Source organism: Loxodonta africana, chromosome X (genome assembly GCF_030014295.1).
Source record: "Loxodonta africana isolate mLoxAfr1 chromosome X, mLoxAfr1.hap2, whole genome shotgun sequence".
Classification (NCBI taxonomy): domain Eukaryota; kingdom Metazoa; phylum Chordata; class Mammalia; order Proboscidea; family Elephantidae; genus Loxodonta; species Loxodonta africana.
In genome coordinates this window covers 34,639,449-34,656,872 of record NC_087369.1, presented here as the reverse complement: position 1 = coordinate 34,656,872, position 17,424 = coordinate 34,639,449, and the positions used below count along the sequence as shown (strand labels likewise).

The following is a 17,424-nucleotide window of genomic DNA, read 5'->3' as shown; positions in this document are numbered from 1 at the left end:
AAGTATGCCAAGCTGCCTTTCAGCAGGCAAAACCTTTTGAGACAGTGGAGGTATGAATGAATTTCACTAAGGTAATGGAGACTTTGGCAAAGTCATGGGGCCATAGTTCAAAATGTAGATGTGTCTTTTTTACTGATTTCTTTGTTTACCTTAAATCTTTCATAGTGATACAGACAATTGAAGTTATATAGGGATAAATTTGGTTAAAATAAAAATGAAGGTTGCTTTAGAACTTTGTTTTGGCTGCTTTTGGAATTTCGTTGTATTTTTTTTCTCCTTTGGTTGTTTCAATGACTTTTGAAAACTAAAGCATGGTTATTTTCATGTTTATCAGTTGAAATATTAATAATGAATATTACTTATATATTGCAGCAATTTGTGGTGAATCCAAGATTAGTCCAACATTTTAATTTTTTGAGATGCAACAAGTATAAAATGAGTCCTGGATTTGGAGTCAGAAAACTTGGGGTTGAGTCACAATGTTCATTAGTAGGTACTTTACATTTCTGTAGCAGTAGCTGTAGCAGTAGTACTAGTACTGTGAGCTAAATGTTTATAAAATAATAGGAGTCGTTTGGGATCTCCTTTTCAGGATAGATGACCATGAAGGTTTTTGTGGTTCACATACGATTCTCTGCTTCCTCTATGACAATTGTATTTGCATAACATTCTGGCAAAGCCTGATTTCCACTGTTTAGGATATTTCAATTTTGCCAATAGTGCTTTTCCTATTTTTCTCCCCCAGAATAACAACAATCTTGAAGCCTGTTGCCGAGCCCTTTCCCAGGAGAGTAGCAAATACCTGTATATGGAATACCACAGTCCAGATGACAACAGGATGAATAGAAATCGCCTTTTGCATATTAACTTGGGTATCCATTCTCCTGGTAGCTACCACCCAGGAGATGGAGCTCAACTTAATGGTGGTCGAACACTGGTACATAGCTCAAGTGATGGACATATTGATCCACAGCATACAGCAGGTAAACAGCTGATATGTTTAGTTCAGGAACCACATTCAGCTCCTGCTGTTGTGGCTGCTACTCCCAACTACAATCCATTTTTTATGAATGAACAGAACAGAAGTGCAGCTACTCCTCCTTCACAACCACCTCAACAGCCATCTTCCATGCAAACAGGAATGAATCCATCTGCTATGCAAGGGCCTTCACCACCACCACCGCCACCTCCTTCATACATGCACATACCTCGGTATAGTACAAACCCAATTACTGTTACAGTATCCCAAAACCTCCCTTCTGGACAGACTGTACCAAGAGCTTTACAAATTCTTCCACAAATTCCAAGCAATCTCTATGGGTCTCCTGGTTCTATTTATATTAGACAGACATCTCAGAGTTCATCAGGAAGACAAACTCCTCAGAGTACGCCATGGCAGTCCTCACCACAGGGCCCAGTGCCTCATTATAGTCAACGTCCTTTACCTGTTTATCCACATCAACAGAACTACCAACCTTCTCAGTATTCTCCCAAACAACAACAAATCCCTCAATCTGCCTATCATTCGCCACCTCCTTCTCAATGTCCTTCACCCTTCAGCTCTCCACAGCATCAAGTGCAACCTTCCCAGTTGGGCCACCCAAGTTCCCACATCTTTATGCCACCTAGTCCTTCAACTACTCCACCCCATCCATATCAACAAGGACCTCCTAGCTATCAGAAACAGGGAAGCCATTCAGTAGCTTATCTCCCATACACAGCATCTAGCTTACCCAAAGGTTCCATGAAGAAAATAGAAATTACAGTTGAACCCTCCCAAAGACCTGGAACAGCAATTAATAGGAGTCCTTCACCCATCAGTAACCAACCATCTCCACGGAATCAGCACTCACTGTATACAGCCACCACACCACCTTCAAGTTCTCCTTCAAGAGGGGTATCTAGTCAACCAAAACCTCCGTTTAGTGTTAATCCTGTGTATATTACATACACACAGCCAACTGGACCTTCGTGCGCTCCATCGCCATCTCCTCGGGTGATACCAAACCCAACTACAGTTTTTAAAATTACTGTAGGCCGAGCAGCGACTGAAAATCTTTTAAATTTAGTGGACCAAGAAGAACGCTCTGCAGCACCAGAACCTATTCAGCCCATTTCAGTGATACCAGGCTCTGGGGGAGAAAAGGGAAGCCATAAATATCAGAGGAGTTCTAGTTCTGGATCAGATGACTATGCCTACACGCAAGGTAAATTTTAACTCTTTTATGAAATTTAATCTTTGGGGTGAGGTATTCAAAATAAAATAATTTATATTAGCTGTGTAGTTGAAATGTTCAGTAACTATTAAATGTTAGCAGTTAACAGTTAACATCTGTTAAGAATAAGGTCAGTGCTTCCGAGTCATCTACAGACTTTGTTTTAAAATATGAAAATGCAGACATGGAATAATAACCTAATAAAAGGGTTTTTTTTTGTTTTTCAGAAGAATATTAATGGGGAGAAAAATATAGACAAGTGAAGTGTATATTGTCAAAAATACAAACTACAGAGTAGGAAAATAGATTCATAGAGAGTGGACTGAAGTTCATCAAGGTGAAAGGTTTAAAAAAAAAAAAATGGCCCGAAGGGCACAGTGATATTTATAAGTAATACATATTTATAAAAAGTGGAATTAGCAATGAAGATAGCTTCTGGATTAGTTAATAGTAGGCCAACTAAATATATAGGAGAATAAATTTATTAAAAGTCTGTTCAGATAGTTTCAAGATACTTGAGAATTTAGCATTCACTCAGTACTTAAGAAGGGAAATAATTATGATTGTAATTCAATATGCCTTGTGTTGAGTCTGTTTAAAATGCACACAAGTATAGTTAAAGAGAATCTTAGGGAAACTAAGGATGACAGAACAAGACAGATGCATAGATGATGTCATTTCGGTAGCATGTGTAAGCATAAAAATTAAAACAGATATGGAGGCAGAATAGCATTAGATATGAGAGTAAATGCTGACGAAAGTTGGCCGATTAGGGTTCCTATGAGTATTTTATACATTAACAATGTATATAGAAATTTCCAGGTCACTTGTTCAATGTTATTCTGTGTAATGACTTTATCTGTAATGCTATAGCCTTGCTGTTACATCAGCGAGCAAGGATGGAGAGGTTAGCAAAGCAATTGAAACTTGAGAAAGAGGAACTAGAGCGGTTGAAGGCTGAAGTTAACAGTATGGAGCATGACCTGATGCAGAGACGGCTCAGAAGGGTCAGCTGCACCACTGCGATCCCAACGGTAAGTGATCTGTTGGGATATGTTGAGAGAAACGTGGGGAGATTGGCTTTTCCATTTTGTCCCTGGTTAAAAAAAAAAAAATGGATGAAGGACGTTTGCTTTCAAATAGCTCTTGTTAAAACAATATGATACTTTATTTTTCATGTTGTGAAGTCCAGAGGCTCATCAATATTCTCAAATACTGACAGTTGCAGTCAAGATACAGCATCTCATTTACTACAGATTCCTTTCTGTCTAAGTAGAAATGGAAAGTGCACCCTGACCAAATACGTTATAAATTGTTCTCTGTGTACTTTTATATATATATATACACACACACTTTTTTTTTCAAACATTGAAAAATTATTCTTCTAGGTACATTAATTCAGATGAGTTAGGAGATCAGTAAGAATTTGGGAAGAGTGTTGACCGTAGAGTATTTTAAGGTAGAGCAGTTTTGTTAAGTGCAAGTAATTGTAGACACTAAGATAACAGTATTGATAGATAGCAGCCTTAAGGGGAAGTGTTCCAATGAAAAGATTAGGATAATATATTTTTAACATGTTAGTTAATATATATGAACCCTAAAGATCTTAAACAATTCAGAAAAATGTGAAACACGTCTCCTAAAATCTTGTGACATCACAAGCTTTCTGTGATCCTACTTCTTATTTCACCTTTCAGCATTCATTTTTTCAACAAAGTTTTTTTTTTTACATAGTTTCTGAATATGGCATGGTGCTAGGTGCTTAGAGCAACTTGCTAGTGGAAGGAATAGATACACCAGCTGACGTAGCAATAGACAATACAGCATGGCAAGTGGTGTGTTTGCTCTCTGGAAACGAGAGAACACATCCATCAGCTAATTTATGTATATACTCAATGCACTTTTCCACTCTCTCATACTGTCCTCCTGCTGGATACCCTTCTACGGCTCTGCGTGTATAAACCCTGTCTGTTCTTCAAGGCTTAGCTTAAACTCTGCTTTTCCATGGAGCCATTTCTCATCTTTCTACCCTCTGTACACTGAGGGTAATCTCTCTGTCTTGGAGTTTACAAATTTAGAGAAGTGGGCATATACTTCTGGCCTCTTGTAGTCAGCGTGTCTGCAGCCAGGTCCTCATATAGAAGTTTTTAACAGATCCCTGGCTTCAAGAGGAATCCGTGAGTTCCCTGAAATTATATGCAGAGTTTCATATGTGCGTGTCTATGGGAAGTAGGTTTAAAGCTTTCATTTGGTTTTCATAAGGTTATTAGACTGAAAAAAAATAAGGATGAAGAACCACTGCCCTAAACGATAGGTACTGTTGCTATAGGCAGAGGAGAAAGGGGAGGGCATTTTAGAAGGGAAAGGGACATGAGGTAACCGAAGCCTTGAAGTCAAGACGGAGGCTGATTCTCAGGAGACAGCGAATGCAGTTCCCTGGTTAAAGTGTGAGATTTCTGATGGCGTAACAAAGGTTAATGTGTATAGGTAGAGTGAGGCTTAGACCTTTACACAAGGTTGAGGTATTTGAACTTTATTCTGCTGGTAAGGGGGAACCAAGAGAGGTTTTTGAGAGATTATTGAGAAACAAGCATATTCAATAATTTCATAAAATTATTTCTAATATTGACCAAATTTCTGAGTTTAGACAATACTAAAAGTGAGAAAGGAAAGTTTTAATTATTAAGACACTTAGAAAATTACAAAGCTATCTTTAAATACAAGATGATTTTAATGTGAATAAAGTTGCTGCCTCATTTTTTCTCTATTTGAAATCTTAATTGGATCGTCTGACTGGGAGAGAGATTTTAGGATGTAACCAATTTGGGAATCTACCTGTGTTGTATTGGGCATTTTGGAGTTCTTTAGGTACCTGTATAGCATGAACAATTTTTATTAGCATAGAAGTCATTGCCTTTAAAATAGCCATGTGAGCTTTGTTTACCAAACATTTGCTTGTGTGATAACCTCTGCTAAATAAAACCCTGTTGATTTTGTTTTTTTGGAAGTAGAGAACTGTCTAATGTAGCAGGGGTAAACCCTGTTGATTTTGTTTTTTTGGAAGTAGAGAACTGTCTAATGTAGCAGGGGTTAGTATTTCAAAAAAAAAAAAGATTTTAGATCAGAGCTTTTATTGGTGAGTCTTCTTTAGAGAGAAAAGAAAAAGAGGGGAAGTTGGTTGAAACTGGTACCCTGGGCTGTGATTTATTTTTAACTTCTTATTATAGAGAATTTCAGAGATTTATAAAATAGGCAGAATAGTAGAATGAACCCCCATGTAGTCATCACCCAGCTTCAGAAATTGGCAGCTCATGTGGGTGATAATACTTGAGAGGATGAGAAATTTGAGTGGGTGATTCCCAGGCTTTTTCACTGCCAGGCCGAGAGTAAAGTACACAGAGGACAATTAGGAGCGCGTGGCTGAGGGGAGTATCACATAGTGGTTAAGACAGTGGGCTTTTGAGTCAGGTGTGAATTTGACTCCTACTTCTGTAGCTTACCTGTCACTCTTGTATCCTTGAATAAGTAACTTTCTCTGTGCTTGTCTTGTCTATCAAATGTATATGGCAGCGTGCCCATTTCATGGGATTTCTGTTAGGGTAATATAAGTTAATTTATGTTAAGCAATTTGTACAATGCCCAACAAACAGTGTTTTGTAAAATATATGTGGGTTGCTACATACTGGAAAAATCTGCTTGGATACAAGCACACACACACAAATCTGAAGCATTTTAAAAAACGTTGATTTCCTTTTAATTTTAGGAACATGCATAACAGAAGGGTATACTTAATGGAGAAAATTAATCAAGAAATAAAACACTTAGTCACAATTCCCTTTTTGTTCATAGAGGCTCATTTGAGACAATGTGACATAGTGGAAAGAGCACCCACATAGGCTTTCAAGGCAGAATAGCTCTGGCACTGACTGCTCTCTCTCACTTCTCTGCATTTTTGTTTCCCTGTCTATCAAAGGGAATTATAACAAGTCCATTATAATATTGTTGTCAAGATAAAGAGATAATGTATGCAAAGTGTCTGGCGTAGAGTACGTGCTCAGTAAATGGGTATCCTTATCCTCATTGCTCCACATAGCTTGTGTGCAGCCATACCTAATAGAGAATTTTTACTACGATGCGCATATTGCTACGTTCACATTTTCAAAGAAGTTAATTTCTTATCAAGCACTGTAGGAAAAAAACAGGTTAGAAATGCATTTGCCTAACGAGACTGGGATGTGCATGTGTGTGATGCAGAAACTTAGAGCAGCAGTGGAATGATTTTTTTCTGAGGAGGGCAGAAGTGCAAGATGTGTGACAGCCAACGTTTCTCTCAGTCTACTATTTGCAAAGAATTGTATTAAATGCAGTAGGACATGCCATCTCTTAAAGAGCTCTGTATGTGGAAAGTATCTGCCTGTGTATCTGCATGTATTTGTGTGTGCGAGAAAAGATAATTAACATAAGACGTAAATCGGAATTGCTGGCCAGTTTCATGGTAACAAAATATTAAGTACTGTCAGAGTTCAGAGATAGAAATGTTGGCTTTATACTAGTAGGGTTCAAGGATGAGACAGCTTTATGGAGGAGGGGGAGATTTCAGTTATACCTTAAGGACAAATGAGATTTTAATAAGCAAGGAGCTGCCAGTTTCCCCCTCCCCCAAATCACTTCCCCATATTCATCCTGTTCTGACTAACTGGGTTTCTGGTACTCCATAGCTTTGAGTCCTGGGTGCATAATTGGGCCAAGCTATCAAAGAACGTGATGTCGGTTTGTGAGACAACTTCTTAGGGTGCCTAAGGTATTTCTGCCACTTGCTGAAAAAACCTTAGAATTTTTTGTTTTTAAATGTCAGACATCAACATCCGGTTATCATCCAAGCAACTTGCTAAGTTTTACACAGTGAATCTTGAAACCCCTCCTCCATGAAAACACAGTGTACTTTTAATAAATGATAGTAACTTTTCAGAAACCGCTCCCTGCACCCCTGAATTAATTTGGAAGCTGTGAAAAAGGACATAGGGATCTTACAGATAAACCCAAGTGAGTGCCAGTGGTTCTACTCATCTTTGGAAATGAACCTGTTGATAAGAGCTTTTTTTTTTTTAAGTTATAAGTAAATGTGCAGTAACTTCTTGACTATAGACTATAATATTCCATACTTAGTGACAAAGATTCCACTATTCAGGACCACTGCGGCAGAAGCATCTCTCTCCTCCCCTCACCCCCAAAATATATAGGAAGGATCCACCCCTTTAGGTCCTTGACTTTCCCAGTATGCTCCTACAAAAAAAGATTGGGTTCTTTCACATGTTCCTAGAAAGATAGCATCACTTTTTGGAGCCCCTAGATAAGTGCTCTGTCTTTAACGTAAATACTCAGGTATATGTTTTAAATGATTTCAGTGTTGTCTTTTAGACAAGGCTTAAGTATTTTAGACGTTAATGTCACATGGTTTTCCCATAAAAATGCGAAAAGTAATCCTCACTAAATATTTCTAAATGGCTTTTTTTTTTGTTCTAGAAGTCTAAAGGATTGTAGCTCTTAGTATATTCTGCCTGTTACATCACTTATTTTAAACTTTTGATACCTGCTAATGGCATTCCTATTCTCTTAATACCTCTTAACGGCATAAGATATTGTATTATTGTGACTTAAGGTATCCTTTCTGTTTATTTTTCTTCACTGTTGTATTAACATATTCAGTTTTTAGCAAAATGTATGTTTTTAACATAAGAGGATTTTGCTGTCTTCATAAAATAGAAGCTGTCTAATCTGTTACTTTGTATAGTTGAAATTATCCTAATAATTTAGTTAATACCTGGCAGTCTAATGAAAGTAGGCTCTGCTGAAAGCTTCAGTATCAATGCCTCTAGATTCTAAACCCTGAATTTATTTTTTACTGTACGTATATGTAAAGAATAAAGAAATTAAGAATGTCAAGGGAAGTAATGCCTTCTAAAAAGCTTTAATTGACGATTAAGGGTCTCTTCACATTTCAGTGCCTCATGTATGCCCCAAGAGGCCTAAGGAATAGATCGAGCTAGAAAGATCAAGGCAGAAGAAAACAAAGCTGGAGAAAGGATGGAGTCCCTTTTCTCCTGAAATTTTCATGTGCTAGATTAATTGCTTCCTTTGATGTAGAAATTGAAGACAAAAAGATTTATCTATGAATTTATATAGACTATTTCTATATTTTTTTGATTTCTATATAAATTCTGGCTCTGTCAACTACTAGCTTTATAACCTTGGGGAACATTATTTAATCTGTCTGTGCCTCAGCTTCCTCATCTATAAATTGGGGGTGATATTAGTGCCTACCTTGAAGGATTGTTGTGAGGAAAGAATGAGAATTCTGGGAAACACAGTGCCTGATGCTTAATAAGCACTCATAAAAATTAGTACTGTTTGTAATTTTTACCAGTCTGGATAAGACTAAAGTCATGGGCCTTGTTTATTTAAAAGGTTGATTCTTAACAGTTCCCCTTACCATGAACACAGAAAATAAAATATTCCCAGAGCTGTGTGATTAAAGTAGTAGCATTTTGTGTGGTAGAACGCAGTCTAGTATTGTAGCCCACCACTTTATATGCAGATTTTGTTATATATATATATGTGGCCATTTTGACGCCCTCATTTTACCTTTATTCCTTTAAAAAACATATGTATAGAACCTCTTAAACTTGCCCTTTCTTAGGGATTGAGGCCGTATTCTTGGTAATACCCAATCAGAACGATTAACATGAAACGCAGTTCTTAAAATGTTGGGCTTGATAATGACTTTCCCACAATTGCTATTTTGGGTCCTTTCTTACTAGCCTGAGGAAATGACAAGATTGAGAAGCATGAACAGACAACTCCAGATAAATGTTGACTGTACACTGAAAGAAGTTGACCTCCTTCAATCTAGAGGTATAGACTTGATTATTTGATAAACCATAAGTAAGAGTGTGGTATTTTAAACTGCTTAAATAGCATTAATTTTGGTTTTATAGATTTTAAGAGACAGTTTTTATCTATTATAAGATTACAATCCTGGTAAAGACACCCCTCTCTCCCAACCCCTGTCCATGGTTATGGATCAGATTTGGGGGATCAGAAATTAGTTTTACTTTGGCAATTTTTCGTCCTTAAGTTCTTATCGTTTAGACTATTCTGTGTTGTTACTCTGCGTTGATCCTTTTTTAGTTGGTCACTTACTGTGAATATTTTACAAATTGATGTGTTTTAATTCTAAACTTAGTAGAGTTCATATTATTGTGATAGTCATTGCAAATATCTATAAAAATAGTGATCTCAAATAAAAAATCAGGTATTTCAGTTTTAAAATAAATTCTATATGCCATTTTTTGTATGTTGGTATATCTGTTACATGAAAGCATTCACCTACATCTTATAGTTTTGGTTTTTTAGGTTTCTTACAGAAGTACACTGCAGTAGAAGCTCTCTTAATTGACTTTCACTTACTCAGCTCACCAGATTAAGTAATGTTCTTCATTTCTTCTATAAAATTAGCTAACTGATGTTCACAGCCGCTGCACACTCATGACTAGCAGTTGAATTATCTGCTTACCAAGAGTCACTTGTGTCTGTTCTCAAACCTCCTTATGCTGATTACTGTAATTGAGTAATTCAATATACTATTTCATAAACTGACATGAATGCAGAAGAAGCTCCTCTTTCTATAAAAACTAAAGGTGGTTGCTTTCTAAAGACTCAAAGACAAATCACTAAAAAAATAGTGTGTGTTATATATGGATGAAAAGAACTGAAAAAGGGTAAGGGGGGAAATCATAAAAATCTAAAAGGATTCTGTCTTCAAATTGCTTTATAAGTGTTCTTAGTTTCTTTCTTGCTCCATTCTAAAGAAATCAAAACAGGAGACTGTAGATCAGGGGTCAGCAAACTGGAGCCCATCGCCTATTTTTGTAAATGAAGTTTTGGTGGAACACAGCCACGCTTATTTATTTAGGTACTGTTTGTGGCTGCTTTGTGCTACAACAGGGAGTTAAGCAGTTACAACAGTAACTGTCACAGCTGCACAAAGCCTAAAATATTTACCGTGTGCCTCTTTACAGAAAAAGTTCGTGGACCCCTGCTTTAGGTCATCCTGGGTGTGGTTTATGTAAGAAAGACAATACAGAACTTCAGTCAGCAGACACATACTCAAAGAAAAAGTCTTGGTCCAGCATAAAAATATTGCTGTATGTCTTGTGGAAACCCTGGTGGTGTAGTGGTTAAGTGCTATGGCTGCTAACTAAAAGGTTGGCAGTTCGAATCCATCAGGCGCCCCTTGGAAACTCTATGGGGCAGTTCTACTCTGTCCTGTAGTGTTGCTATGAGTTGGAATTGACTCGTTGGCAGTGGGTATACGTCTCGTTACATTCAAAGCTTGTATGTGTAATTTTTCTTAACAATTCTGTGTTTTGATCAGCCTTTTTTTGTTTGTTTGTTTTACCCACCGATTACTGTTCTGAATTATGGCAGCTAAGAGAGCTTCTACTGCATTTTCAAAGTATATAATAAAACACCCTGTTGCCATTTTTAGGCAGTATTAAATGGTAGAAGCAGGTGATCCAAAGAGATACGGACCCATCTGAACAATAGACAGAAGCAGCTTTGAATGTGAAAACTGAGCAATCTAGTCAGGTACCCTTAAAGTTATTTTCAGAAGCCTAGTCATCGTAGTCATCGTACAGCCTACTAGCTTTAAGCACTGAAAAAATGATATGAGTAGTGCGGGGGTTACACAAATGATTGCTACTATATTATAGACAATTGCATCAACTTTTTTGCCTGTGTGTTCTTTGAAGCAAAACAAGAAACACTAACTCAAACATTTGGCTAGGCTATTTATAGTAAGCCTTATGGGATCTAGAAATTAGAACATCAGCTGTAACTTAAGTAATTGAAGAAAATGTATATGCAGCATCTTAAAGCATAAAAAGATCCAGTTAATATATCAGATAGCATTGTGGCTTTCATGCGCTGTCATAGGAATTGTTCTCAGAAAATTATCTTAAAATAAAATAGCATATCCAAGTGGATCTAATGTCTGTAGTAGTATGTCCAAGAGAAACCACTTTCAAGGTTTTATAAGCTAAGAGCTGTGTCTTTGGTCTGCATTGGTCAATGACCTTAACAATGAGCTCTTTTCGGTACTTCAGCATTTTTAAATCTCCTTTTATAAGGGGTCCAAACATATCTATTTTAATACTAAATTCTGTCCTTCCACTCTGCAAAACTTTTAATAGCGAGCTTCCAATCCATAACTTTGAAGCTAGAGATGGAAACTAGGCATTATCTTGGGCATTTAAACTAGATGAATTATCAGTACATGATTTGATGAAAAGCAATTTTGTTGTTGGTTTTGGTGAGGAAAAACTTTTGTTGGAAAAAAAATTAGGTCTACAAATCAATAGATTCAGTATAGTTGAACTGTCAGAACCATAGCACATCCTCTGTAAGTAAGCATAGGTACAGTTAAAATGCTTAATCGAATTGTTCATAGCAATCAAATTACAGTGATAGATAGGTTCAAAGAAATGAAGGTAGGACCCAAAGCCAGAACTGGGATCGGAACTGACCTTGGGGGAGTCGTGGCAGATGTGGCTGAAATACACATCAGGGAGTGAACATTTTAAGAAAGATGAAATTTTTGTGGCAAGACAAGATTCTTAGGGATTGTTTTATTAAATTATTCCGAAGTTGGCACCATATCTTCTATCATGGACAAATCTGTAGGCAACATTTAAGATTCTCCTTTTCTTAAAAATAGGAATCTATAAACTGCTGATATCATTTCACATTTACCCAGGTTGCTTAGAGATCTCAAAATACAACTTGATGATGAATCTTTGTAATTTATATATTTGGCTTCTTCCATAGTTAAATTTGTAATGGATAAAATTTAAAGGTTAGTTATTTTTTTGTTGTTGTTACGAAGGGTATAAAATGAGCTTTCATGCTTAAAATTCTCTTTCTCATGTTTTGGTCATTAAAATCAAAACAAGCAAAAAGAGAAAATAATGTAGACATCCTTTCATTTATCTTCATTTACTTCTGCAAATGCCCCACGTGCTTCATCTTGCCTGAGGAGACTAGCCTTACTTACAGTTACAGAAACAGTCCTTCAGGTGATACATTGTAGACGAGCACTGGTGTGGTAGATTTCTCGGGTCTTTTCCCACAATGATAAAAAGCAAACACACTTTTAGTGGGAGGATTGTGGGTTAATATAAATGAGTTTTGAAACCCTGGAAAACAGCTTTCCTTCTTTTATGTGTTATTTCCATAGTTTCCTGAAAAATAAAATAGCAGGAGAAAAAAAATCCTAAATGCCTGGTGGTTTTATTTTTTTTATAGGAAACTTTGATCCGAAAGCCATGAATAACTTTTATGACAACATAGAACCTGGCCCAGTTGTACCACCCAAGCCATCTAAAAAAGGTGAGTAGGGAAATGTCACAAACATGTAAAAGTTCTTTGGAAGCTCACATATATACCTGAAGAAATTTTCATTAGAGATAGTCATTAACTTGTACAGCATTAAAAAATACCATATGGATACTTCTGTGGCAATAATGAAATGTTCCAAATTTTTAAAAAGCACTAAAATAGCTCCTAGAATTATTCAGAGATAATTAAATGGGATATACAGTTTATTTAAAAAGTGAATATGAAATGGTGTATTATATAGTTAACATTACAAATTCACTCAGCACTGTAAAAACTACTATAATCCTAAAAATAATTCTCATAAAATAATTAAAAATTTTAAGGTATAATGTTAGAATGGAAAGTTGGATCTGCAGTGCATTTAAAGTTATTTAATTGCCAGGCAGCAAAGAATCCTGGTGTCATCAAAAGGTGAGCGTAACAGTTTGATGGGGACTAGGTGCTTTTCTCACCAAGAACAAACTGAATCCCACAAAACTAAGGTTTGGAGGAATTCTTTTTGGATAATTAATTAGTACATAGAAATAAGTTAATATTAAAGGTGTCAAATCTGCTGTCCTTATTTTTATGTACCAAATGTTTAATTGGCATTTCAGTGTCTTAAAACATTAATTTCAATTTAAATGTTGAGTCATTAAATTTAGGTGAACCTCTGTCTTGTTCTTGTAAATAACCCATGTTGTTTTATAATTTTAACTCTCAAGACAGACCTAAAGTATGCATTTCATATCTTAATCCCTTTTGTTTTAAGCAACTCAAGATAGATTGATCATGAAGATGTATCAAAATAATTGAGAATGCTTTATTTTTTAAAAAAATCACTTAAGGGTGTAACATTTAAAAAATTTCATTGGACTTCCTTAAATTATTTTTAATGTATAAATTCTAAACAAAGTTACCTGACCTAAATTACTTACATTTTAGGTAAGCAGCTTTTAAGCTCAGTGTGGAGTGTTTTAAGTATTTCATTTATTGCTTGCAGCACAGTGTCCTTTTTATTGTTTAATACTACTATGGAAGTTTCATCTGATCTGCATTTAAAATAATCGGCTGACTTCCAAAAATGGCACAAAGCAGAATCTTGGTGGCTGGCTGCCTGCCAAGTACCAATTTGGCACCGTGGCAACACTGTGTGCAGTTTCATGCTGAAAGTCACTGGGTTGTACATCATTGATCACTTTAACCTTTTGGATTCATAATACATGAGCCTTTAAACTTAATTTTGCCTCAGTATTAAGGAAGCATCACCTACTGGTAATACAACCAATGAACTTGAGTTAATTGATTCAAGAGGCACCATGGAGGAATCACCCTATTTAAGGGAGTGCACTTGAAAAGTTGTTAACCTGGGAACAGAGGACCGAGTTGATGAGAAATGATAGGCAATATTTGAGGAAGAAAACAGTGATCATATGTCTTTAGTGAGTGCCTGTGTTGATTACATCACATTAATTTTTTATTCTTGTTTAGATGAGCTACCTTGTTGGTTGCTTAATACCTCAGTCCTTTCTTTGTCTACTGTATTTGATTTTTTTTTTTTTTTTTGCGTACTACTGCCATCTCTTCAGAAACAGGGAAAGAGGAAATGAAGATAATTCTTAATTTTTGTTTGGAAGAAATTTCCTAGGAGGAACCAGTCATCATTTTCATCATGTCTCTAATACGCTAAGTTTGTTCCCATTACTTTTTCTCTTTCAACTTCTCATGTGAGGTAAATATTACTCTCAATTTATAGATGAAGGGACTTGAGGGTACAAAATTGACCTCAAGTACACGCTAGTGCTCATTCTAGTAGAGCGCAGACAGGGAGGAGTGGCATTCATTTCATCAAAATCAAGAAAAAGTATTGAGGAAGTCAGTGGTGATCAGTGTTACCATGTAAGAAGCTTTAGAAGAAAATTTGTTTAGAAGAAAGTTGTACGTGATCTTCAAGATTGTCAGACATGTGCAGTGAGAGTGAAATCCAGACTGCAGTGTGTTCAAAGGATGAGGAGCGAAAAAAAAAGAACCTTGGGCCCATAGCAAGTATTCCTATAACTTTGTAAGCGACACTCTTCAGGAGGCCCAGGCATAGGACAGTGCGCTGGGTCACACACCCTTCCAGCTCACCAAGCCTGTTATTGCACACAAGAGGTGCTCAGATATTTGTTTCATGCATCATTGAATATGGATTTGTCATAGTGATGTCTGTACTCCCTAGGAGTCATAGATCGCAGAGTCTGTCAGGTTCCTGACCTTGATCTCTACAGCAGGCCTGTCAACTCCACTAGAAGACGTTGAATAAAAATTATTTTTTATCATCTCTTATCTCTGGGGTAAGCCAGTTGTTAAACTGTGTCTGCTTGGTCTTTCTTTTTAAAGAATTATTATTACCTACATTATAACTTACAGGTATTACAGTATATGGTATATCTCTAATAGTCCAGGAATTAGACCATGGATACAAGTTATTAAATTGATGAGTTTTTTTTGTTTGTTTGTTTAATTCCACTGGCACAATTTTGGCCCACTCTTTTTTTTCTCAGCCCAGGTAGCAAATAAAAGTAAAAAACAAAAAGCCCTAAAAAAATACTCTTTCACAAATAGAAGGAAAAAAAAATCCATGATGGTGTCATTCATGTGATTGCTGTGGCTTTTTAAAACAAAATTGGAATAGAGAACTTAATTTTCATTAGTTTCTCAGATAATATATGTGTTTATTATATTCTTATGAAAAATCTATATTGAGAACACTTTTGGTTCCAAGGTAGAACATGTGCTTATTTTCACTGAGTTGTATAGTTTACTGCTACAGCACCTTCTCTTTAATTGTTACTAATGACTTTTTAGAAGGGATTGCCAGTTAAATATCAAGTTCTTGTTTTTCTTTTTTCACACTACGAATGTCAGTTAGCAAGGTTAATAGCAGTATTTAAAGGCAGCACCATTTTGATCATTAGGAACAATTTTAGTGTTTTAACTTCCAACACTGGTTCATTACATTTAATAGCCCTCTGGAATTCTAAAAGACTGTATTAGGTTGTTTGACTTCTCATGTTATGAAGGCAGCGCCGAAGGCATCCAAATTATACAACGGTGCAAATAGTTAAGGTTGCTTACCAAGTTGGCTGCTCACCGAGAGGTTGGAGGTTCAAGTCCACCCAGAGAAGCCTCACAAGAAAGTCTTGGTAATTGACTTCCAAAACATCAGCCATTGAAAACCCTATGGAAACCTTAAACCAAAAATATCGCCTGAAGTCTTCTTACAACTGAATAGTAGTGTAGCTCGACTGGTACAGAATGTCTGCCTTGAGCGTGGTGCTCCTTCCTGGTATGTGTGAATGGGGTCAAACTGACAAAGATTGGATAGGAACCTTAGGAGGCGGTGAGTTTATGGTAATGGGGAACAGCTCAGAAAAGGAGGCTGAGAATGGTTGCACAACTCGAAGAATTTAATTAATGGCACTGAATTGTGCATGTAGGAACTGTTGAATTGGTGTCGGTTTTGCTGTGTAGATTCTCAACAACAAGAACAACAAAAAATATTTTAAAAAACACATAAAGAAAACCCTCTACAGCACAGTTCTACTCTGACACACGTGGGGTCACCATGAGTTGGAATCTACTCGGTAGCAAATTTTTTTTTAAATCGAAGCAAGAGATTAAAACTTAGAGAAAATAAAATTTTGTTTTAATAAATAATCCATTTTCTAATCTATCAAGAAAAAATAAAATTCTTCATTTTCCTGTCCATGGGATTAATTTTTTAAAACATGCTTAACCCCTTTACTATGTATTATCCTAATACCATCGGGGTATATTTACTGATTAAGGATCATTCTAAAACTATAGGTGGTGTAAAACAGTTTTTATACATCGCTTATTTAAAATTTACTAAATAAGCCCTAGTGGTGCAGTGGTTAAGAGATTGGCTGCTAACCAAAAGGTCAGCAGTTCGAATCTGCCAGCTGCTCCTTGGAAACCCTCTAGGGCAGTTCTACTCTGTTCTGTAGGGTCGCTATGAGTCAGAATCAACAGCAACGGGTTTGGTTTGGCTTGGCTTTTTTTTTTTTTTTTTAAACCTGTATACTAATTTTCATGATACTGTTTCTGTATTATTCCTCGGTTCAGTGAATACCATAATGACTACAAAACCAGAAATTGTATAGGAATTGCTTTGTAATCTAAAACTAGCTTTAAAATTAAAAAAAGCAAAATCCCTCATTGACATCTGTGCATCAAGTTCTTTTTACACATTTAGAAGTTATTTAACAATGATTTTTTAAAAATACAATTATGCATGATCCATGGGCTATCAGCACACTCGAATTTTATAATTTTTATTAGCTCACTAATTCGCTAGAAAGTTGCAAATGTTTGGGTACCCTTTAATACAGATACGAAGATGGGAATTTACTTATTCTTTAATGTTTTCTCCTTATCACCTAGCCATTATTTTAAATCATATGTTTTTCTCTTATTTTTTTTAAAACCTCAATATGTTTTTCACTCATTCATTCAAGAAATATATCAGGGCATGCAGTGAAACTAAGACCAAGGTTTATCCCCCACAAACGAATAATTACGTTAAGGCACTAAGTAAAAAGAAATGAAACTGCATTTATTAGATCCCTTGTTTTCTGCGTGGGCTATGTTAGGCCCTTTGATGATAATTATCTCATTTAAGCCTTGGATTTGTTACCCATTTTTCAGCTGAAGGTGTAGGTTTCAGAGAGATTAAGTAACTTGATAAAGGGAACACTGATTAACA

The 17,424-nt window shown here is 36.2% G+C and overlaps 1 protein-coding gene across 5 annotated transcripts in view; it reads left to right on the top strand.

The window, feature by feature from the left end:
• Positions 1–17,424, top strand: part of TAB3 (TGF-beta activated kinase 1 (MAP3K7) binding protein 3) — a 65,429-nt gene that overhangs the window by 37,321 nt on the left and 10,684 nt on the right. For all 5 annotated transcript variants that reach the window (XM_023539132.2, XM_023539128.2, XM_003420182.4 and 2 more), the window contains 4 exons: positions 746–2,207; positions 3,090–3,250; positions 9,035–9,128; positions 12,582–12,665. In XM_023539132.2, the coding sequence (XP_023394900.1) occupies positions 746–2,207; positions 3,090–3,250; positions 9,035–9,128; positions 12,582–12,665 (1,801 nt within the window). The remainder of the gene's footprint in view (positions 1–745; positions 2,208–3,089; positions 3,251–9,034; positions 9,129–12,581; positions 12,666–17,424) is intronic.